General features: G+C 32.3%; 1 protein-coding gene and 1 long non-coding RNA gene across 4 annotated transcripts in view; one reads left to right on the top strand and one right to left on the bottom strand.

The window, feature by feature from the left end:
* Positions 1 to 2,002: 2,002 nt before the first annotated feature.
* Positions 2,003 to 5,864, bottom strand: LOC130230122 (uncharacterized). Its single transcript, XR_008837920.1, has 4 exons — positions 5,763 to 5,864; positions 2,439 to 2,620; positions 2,309 to 2,347; positions 2,003 to 2,046 (listed from the first exon to the last, which is right to left on the bottom strand). It is a non-coding gene; the product is annotated as an uncharacterized LOC130230122 (long non-coding RNA).
* Positions 5,865 to 7,248: 1,384 nt separating this feature from the next.
* Positions 7,249 to 8,931, top strand: part of sap130a (Sin3A-associated protein a) — a 61,569-nt gene continuing 59,886 nt past the window's right edge. For all 3 annotated transcript variants that reach the window (XM_056459932.1, XM_056459933.1, XM_056459931.1), the window contains exons 1-2: positions 7,249 to 7,295; positions 8,093 to 8,205. In XM_056459932.1, the coding sequence (XP_056315907.1) occupies positions 7,252 to 7,295; positions 8,093 to 8,205 (157 nt within the window). In that variant the 5' untranslated portion in view covers positions 7,249 to 7,251. The remainder of the gene's footprint in view (positions 7,296 to 8,092; positions 8,206 to 8,931) is intronic.

The raw sequence follows: 8,931 nt of genomic DNA, 5'->3' as shown, positions 1-8,931 counted from the left end.
TGTCTGGGGCCATATAACAGAAACTTGAACCATTTGTTTGTCTGGCCCCAATTTCCATCTGTAATCAAACTAAGATATTTTTGGAACATTGGAGATGGACACTCCACGGCCAAGTGGGGGAGAAAAAAACCCCCAAATCAAAACAGATGCACATGCACTAGTTGTTTAGTGCTGAAGTATGCAATGCTTTATGTAAGTTGTAACAGTAATCTTTTTTTATTTTTATTTTTTTTGCATTTACTTAGATGTGCATTTACTTAAACACTACAAACTGAACTACACTGTTCCTATTTACTATGACGCTTTATGTGAAGCTGCTTTGACACAATCTACATTGTATAAGCGATATACAAATAAAGGTGAGTTGAATTGAATTGAATGTGCAAGAATTTCATCAATGCAGGAATGTGGTGAAGGTCATTCCTTGAAGAATTGTAAGCGTTGTACACATTACTGAACTGTTTGCTTCTGCATGATTGTAACTGCTGATAGTGTTTTTTGCAAAAAATGTTCTAGATATTTTTACTGTAATATATACATACTGTAATATGTACTGTATTGTACTAAATAAGTAAGGAACACCCATGTTTGTTGGTGTTTACAGGAATTTTTGTGGTGATCCATAGTTCCCCTCCCAGATTCTGTTTAGCAGTGCCATCTGGTGGTGCACTGTAAAGTAACAAGTTGAGTTTACTTGAAAACTAGAAAACATGTGGAAACTGATTGCCTAACATTTTTGAAGCAAATTAGTTCACCAACTTTGAGTAACTATTACTAGCTATTACTTTGTGTAGGTAACTTGTCTACTTGTATTGGTTACTAAACAACAAGATAACTGATTACTTAGTATGAGGAGTTCAGTTAACTTCCAAATTGTAGTTATGCTTAGTACACCTTACTTAGAGCAAAGCAGTATTCTCAACTAGCCTGCTAGTTCATATTACTAGACAAAAGCATGGAAACTGATTGCCTCAAATTTAAGAAGCAAATTATTTCACCAACTTTGAGTAACTATTACTTTGTGTAGGTAACTTGTTTACTTGTATTGGTTACTAGACAATACAGAATACTGGTAACTCAATCTGCCTTAAATTCCCTTGAACTCAGTCAGTAAACCTGACACTTGACTATTCGCCACTCTCTCAAAAAATATGTTGACTTATTTTCCGTTAATGGGTTCCACATAACTGAGGTAGGTTGCATTTAAGTAACAATATTTAAGCAAACTTATGCTAATTACATAGTTAATGCAATTATGATGAGTCAAGTCAATTTAACATTCTTGATTTAGTTTTAATGCAAGTTAATTAAGCTCATTTATTACAAAAGGTGTGGTCACCTTCAACCTAAAAAAAACTCTAGTTCCATTTTTTACATTTCCCTCAATCAAGCAACATTTATTCCTGCAAAAGTTACTTGTACAAGTTCTAAAGACTACACATATAGCTGACCATGCATCAGTTGTTCAAAGCAAGAAAAACTTTAAAAGAAATATAGCAGTCAGTACTGAAACAAGAGTACAGCAACTGCTCATTTCAAAGAAAGCACAACCTCTGCCTCTTGGTCTTGAAATCAAGTTAGAGTATTTACAGAAATAGTCTTTTTAGGACCTGGATGTTGTCTGACAAATTATTTGCACCTAGCCCCATAAAATGTTATTAAAATTCTTCAAAAGAGTACCTTGGGTTTTGTGAGAAAGTTGAAGTTCACTTCAATGCGTAAATCCCGACAAGGATTAAAAAAAAAACATGCATTTGCCACACTGTCCAAGTTTTTGGATGTCTTCAGTGATGATTCCAACACCTTCACAATTATCTGTAGCATCTGCCTCTTCCTATATGACGAGATGGTTTCCTCGGGTGGTGTTGTACAGCGAAGTTAAGGCTTCATCATGTTCAACATCCTAACATCAATTTCAAGTACAAAATAAACAATTACCAATAGATCAAGGGTGAAAGGAGTTTTGTTTAATTCAATATTTAAATGAAATGTAAATAACTTGCCATGTAGACCGCAAGGGCTTTCAGGATGCATTCACATTTTCTTCTGATGGTGAAAATATAAACAATGTGAAATAAACCTTTAGTTAGCGGTTTACTTTTTATATTATTTGCTGTATACTAACATTTAAAGTAGCATTATCAAGAACCATTGTCGAATGGCAGGTTTCGCTTCTTTATTAGCTTATTTGCAATTTCATGTGACATTGAAGCTTAAGAAAAGGAATTAATCATTGACTTTGGATTGAGCATGACATGAATCTCTAACAAATTACAATTTAAAATGACAATGGATTGAGAAAACCTACCTGATCCAATGCTGTGATCCTACGAAATTCTGCAGGTGCCTAATATAAACAAATTAATAGAAATCATCAGGTTGGCTGCTGATAAATACAAGACTATTCCTGCTATTAAACAGGATTAGCATTCCTTTACCAGCGCTATTGCCACATTGTCCAAATTAAAGTGTTTGGATGCCTTCAATGATGATTCTAACACCTTCACAATGGTCTGTAGCATCTGCCTCTCGTATATGATGAGATGGGTTTTGGGTATGGAGTGGTGATGGGGTGGTGTTGCACATCGAAGTTATAGATTCATCATATTCAACATAAGACCTAAGAACAAAAACAAATACCAATGTAATTATTTCTTAAGTACATCATTTCATAATTTAGAACAACAAGATGCAAAATACAGCAAACTTAAAAAAAAATTATGAAAGATTTGTTCATATCACTCTAATTTCAATACATTTCAACTGTATACTATTTTGGCTTATTATTGTTTACATATTAAATGTACTTGAAAATAATATTATTGGAGATGATTTTATCTTTTTTTACATTTTTAAACCAAGCAGACATTAGACATTTGAAAATTTTTTGAACACAATTGTTAATAATAATAAACCTAATAAAAATAAATAAAATAACAATAACAATAATAATAAGCAATTTTAAGATTTAGATTTCTTTCCCCTAACTGTAGTAAAACTGGACCAAACTGTGAGTTAAAAACCAAGATATGTACTGAAATGAGATTGAAGTACCGCTAGGTTGCAGACAGTGTCCATGTACCAACTTCAAGTGTTTTAAAAGCTCTGATTGATTGATTTATTTATTTGACAATTCTAACAAAAATATACAAACAAGTCCAGTTAGACCAATTCATACATTATTTCAAAAACTGTCGAGGATAAAGTACACAAAAAAGCCACAGGCTTATTTCCATTGTGGTCCTCGATATTTTTTAAAATTAACGAGCAAATCATAAATGGAATGCAAATATCATCAGCTCAGCAACTCAGCACAATAAAATCCTCAACATCAACTATAAAACAACCACTTTTTAATTTCCTTTTTAAAATCCCTCTCAATTTGAATCTCTTTAAAAATCGTGGGCAAAGCATTCCAAACAGCAGAGCTAGTACACAAAAAAGAATTTCTACCTGATTCACTCTTAAATCTATATGGATAAATATCCCTGCTACGTGCTCTTGTAGAATGACAATGTACCTCACTAACTAAAATGTAATAATTAAGAAAATATTTTGGGACCATTTTCTTTAAAATCTTAAAAACCATCACTAATTTTAAAAATTTTACCCTATTCTCAACTTTTAAAATATTACTTTGACTATAAGGTTCATTATTTAAATGTGTCAGTGGAGGTACTTTCATAACAATTCTACACAACTTATTTTGGGCCGTCTGCAATTTATTTTTCATTTTTTTAGAACTACCGCTGTAACAAATGCACTTGCTAAAGTTTTTAAAGTTTGGGTATCTAGGAGCTCTGCCTGTCTTGCTAAAAACCTAATTCTAGAACTAATTTTTGAATGGACTACAACAGCCATCTTTTCACCTGTCAAATTACTATCTAAAACACAACCCAAATATTTCACTTCCTGTTTTGGAGTAATAATTTGATCCCCTACTTTTATCTCTGACCCGACATATTTTCTTAGTTTCGCAGCTGAACCAAATAAAATAAATTCAGTTTTACCCAAATGTAAGGACAATTTATTAAGGCAAAACTATTCAGAGACTTCCTCAATTTGTTTACTCATTTCATTTTCAATAAATTCCCTCCTCTCATGAGACACTATTATTGCTGCATCATCCGCATATAACAAAAGCTTATTTGAACAAGCCATTTTCAAATCATTAATGTATATTAAAAAAAGCAACGGACCTAAAACACTGCCTTGTGGAACCCCATAAGCGACGGGCGAATAATCTGATAACACTCCATTTAAATCTATTAATTGACTTCTGTTTTCAAGGTAAGATTTTATCCATTTACAGGCCATATTACCAAACCCATTGCTTTTACTTTTAGAAGCAATATCCTGTGGTCAACTGTATCAAACGCTTTTTGTAGGTCTAACAAAACCATCCCACTTAACTTCCCTTTATCCATTTCTCTCTTTATATAATCAGTTAAATATAAAATTGTTGATTCAGTAGAATGATTTTTCCTAAAACCCGATTGAAACTCATACAATATGTCATATTTTTAAAAAATAATCTTCAATCTGCTCATAAATAATTTTCTCCATCACTTTAGACAAAGAACTCAAAATTGATACTGGCCTATAATTATTAACATCAAATCTACAACCTTTCTTAAAAAGAGGAGTCACTCTTGCTTGTTTGAGCTCCTCCGAAACTTTACCTTGACAAATAGAAAGATTAATAATACGTGTAACCATTGGTGAGATAAATTTCACAGAGTCTTTAAGGAACTGCACTAGAATATTATCTAACCCTGTTGCTCTACTATTTTTTAGTGTTTTCAATTTCTTAAATATATTCCCCTCATCTACTTTATTAAACACAAAGCTTCCAAAATTAAAACCACACTTGGCATAATACTCTGTAACTAAATCATCATTAAAAATACAATTTTGTACTGGGAGCTTTTTCACCAATTTCTCTGCCACAGTTATAAAAAATCTATTAAAATAATTAGCAACCTTTAACTGATTCGACATCAATTTTCCATCCACCATAAGGTTAATACTTGAACAACTAGTTTTAGACTTTTTTTGAGGCCCTAAATCATTTAATAATCTGCATAATTTTTGCGAATCTTGCTTAGTTTCTTTTATCTTATCTTCAATAAAATTCTTTTTAGCTTTTTTTACCTCATCTTTTACTACATCCCTTTTCTTTTTAAATTGCTCATAATATAAAAAATTAAATTGATCTGGATAATAAAATAAAATAAATTGATCTGGATGTTAGATGATCTACAATCTCAGCACAGCCACATGTAGACCTAGTAAGGCAAACTGTAAGGGAAAAAAGTCACCAATACTGGTAATAATATAATACAATATAATATAATATAAATAATATAATATAATATATAGAATACTTACAACTTTGGACGACAGAGTCAGATATACATTATCAAGTTTATCTGGGCTTTCAAAACTTTAAATTTAACATCTGCCAATAAATAAGAACATGCAACACAATTTGTAAGTTCACTTTGTATAAGTTTAACACATAAATGGAAAACAAATTCCTGCCTAAATTTTACAATTTAATGTATCTCAGATCTTTGTGTGGTGGAATTTCAATGTTATCAATGTTAAAAAGATACAAAATACCACAACTGAGTGAATCGTTAGCAATAACCTGAACACCACACGAGGAAAATGGCAAACTTTATGAAATGACATAAAACACAAAACAGATTCTTTTTTGATTAACCTTTATAATATACTTGCATAAAACAACATCTCACCTGTGTCCACAAAACGGAAAATGTTCGCTTGTTTTCTCAGTTTTCATTGTGAAATCGCCAGTTTAAATCCCCTTTCAAATGTCAACACGAGTGATGTGCAGATCCGTCAGCGCATGTGCAGATCTTCCTCCACCTGCTGACCAAAGTGCGATACTGCATGGCTCCAACCCTAAGTCAAACTTACTTGATAAATTTCAGTAAAGTTTACTAAAGTTCTTTAGTTTATCTACTGGATCTACGTTAAAGTTCACTTTATACAGTAAAACCAAGTAAAGTCTACAAATTTTCCAAAATTAGTAAAGTTTACAAGCATTTTTTAAGTAGATTGAGCGATTACTTTTTACAGTGTGGTGGGCATAAGATCAGCCATTTTCTACATTCTGGCTTTAGTCTGTCTCAATCTATGACCTCAATCAAGATTGACCAATAATAGAATAAGGCATTCATCCCGAAGGGAAGATACTGCCCACTGAGCTGCAGAGCTCAAAATTTTTCAACTCACAAGCAAAGATTTTCGATCCGCAAAAAACGAAGATAAAACAGAAAACAAAATGAATGAGCGCACAATGAAAAACCTGTTGGTAAAATGTCAATGAATAGATTATTTTTGAGGTGCGATTTTTTTTGCACTATGACATTTTTTTTTTTTTATAAAATGTTTTTATTTTATTTTTTATTTTTAAAATGTTTATTACAATGTACCTAATTTTAAAAAGTAACCCCGGCATATTCGTTTAAAACGTTTTAATGCGCAAGCAAAACATTTCAACTTGCAAGATTCTAGATTTTGATTGAATAATAAAGAAACAAATCTCACTCCATATTGAAATAGTCTCCTGTGAACAATTGTGCTCTTAGCAGCATGAAAAAACAAACCCACAATGTTTTACAAACAGGAAGCATTACAATAACTTGAGCTATTCACTTACAGAGTCCCGTTATAATTAAGGAAGTTGACCGAACTCGCAGCAAACAAAAAACAAACAATCAATCAACTATATTATTAATATTTATTTTGTAATAACTTATTTTCACTTATCATGAAAAGTTACTCATACTATTTCTTATTTATTTGTTTAGTTGGTGAGTATATCTTTTTTAAATGTAGGTAGGCTACACTGGTCTGGATATCACTGGAATGATTGTCAAAGTTTCGAGCCGTTTAAAATTCTGAAATGTATGTTTTTAATGGCAAATTAATTTTTTTTTTTAACTGAGAAGCGCATGCATTGGTTTTTATGTTGTCCCGGACGTTATTTACATATTTATTTTTTATTTGTATACATTTTTGTTGCATCTTTTTCTCGCTTTAAACTGGAATCATCAGTATTAGATGTTAATGTTGATTTTAATTATGTTTAAAATAATTTGTTTACAAATAGAAAAATATAGATAAAAACACAAATAAATTAAAAAACCGTGGACGCTCTAATGAGGATTTTATTTTGAAATTGGTCGCGCCGGTCCGCCATTTTGTACTTTTTAGTTGATGCATATTTCACACTATGTTGTGGGAATAGCTTCAGATATACGGTAGTAGTATTTACATTGTTTCTTGTCTTTTGCTTTAATAAGCTTTGTTTGTATTTGTAGCACGTTTACATGTTGTTACAATGCAACAACATTGGTGTTTCGTGCATGTAACTTGCACTTTGTAAACAAATTCACATTAGCTTTTGGAAACCAGCAGTGGAACAGTGAAAAAAATAAGGCTTTTGTTTTGATCTGTAACATTTCTTCTGTAATTATGGCTATTTGTATTGTTTTCTACTGCATCCCGATCGGTTTGATGAAGCAAGCAATATAACACCAAAAGTGACAGTTATTGACATCAGCTAGTGTTTATCGCGCTTTTAACGTTAACGTTACTAATGAATTATGTTTTAAGTCGCATTATGTTTAATTATTCGCGAAATAAGGCGAATGAAGATGATGTTTTCTATTTGTGGTGCATCGACTGTAGTTGTAACGTTAGTTGGTTTATTTCGATCGTGTTTTTGTATGCGGACACATGATCATACATGTGCTTTACTCTGTTGTTGTGTTGAGTTTGGATCTCAAACATTGCCCCGGAACGAGGCCACAAACGCTCATTTACATCCAGCCCTAGTTAGACACTCAATAATAATAATAATAATCAAATCGGAATAATTAGGATTGAATAGTGCAGGCGGGTTGGAAGTAAACTGTCGGACAGTGGCCCAGAAGTGAACACAAGTCTCTGCTCTTAAACACACTGCTTGTGGCTCTTTTTAAAGTGGGATGTTTTCAGTGGACTTTAGTACAGTAAGATATTAATACTGCAATTGGTGTTTTCTCTTGGCTGACAGACAGAAGATGAGTTCTCAGCAGTTTCCTCGAGCTGCTCTGCCTCCCTCTGCTGCTGCTCCTGCTGCACCGGGTCAGGCTTCTGCAGATAGCAGCGGTGCAGGAACACATTCAGGTAGGAGCACAGTGATACACCACTCCATAGCAATATGTTGTAATACTATAAGTAATATGTTGCTGTCTGTACACTTTTGTTACAACGATTAAGCAAAGTTGTTACTTATTTATTTATTGAACACCAAGGGCGTAGGTTTGCACTTGACATTCGTGGGGACGAGTGAGTACAATCCCCCCACACCCCCACCAAGAATGAATATTGTTTTTTTATATTATATATTGCAATTCATTATTTAACTGCTATTAAAATATATTATTAATTATCATACAATTTATTAAGTTAAATTAAATAGTCAGGCACGTAGCCAAGGGGGTTCAGGTGGTTTGAAAGACCAAAAATTGGATTATTATTATTATTATTATTATTATTATGTTTGAATTTATCTTATTATTCAAATGGCCAAATTCTCACTGAGGAAGGTTGAATGCACTGGCCAGTTTGTTGTTTGCCAATAGGCTTCAGGTTTTAATTTAAATCAAGTTTTAACAGATTTCCCCCCAAAAAATACGATTAAAATTGTATTTTAAAAATATGTATATTTTCATATTTGAAGAGTTTAGATGCAAAAACCTCTAAATACGATTTAATATTTTTTCTAAAATTAGCATTTTTCTCCAACTCTTGTGTGTGGACTCAGTGGTTTTAATTTTATAGTGACAATACGTCCTTTCCATTGCCTTTAAAGTGAAATAACTGAACATAAATATACGAGGCTGAGAAAAA

This window comes from Danio aesculapii, chromosome 6 (assembly GCF_903798145.1).
Source record: "Danio aesculapii chromosome 6, fDanAes4.1, whole genome shotgun sequence".
Taxonomy (NCBI): domain Eukaryota; kingdom Metazoa; phylum Chordata; class Actinopteri; order Cypriniformes; family Danionidae; genus Danio; species Danio aesculapii.
The sequence above is the reverse complement of the archived record's forward strand: the minus strand, read 5'-3'. Positions and strand labels throughout refer to the sequence as shown.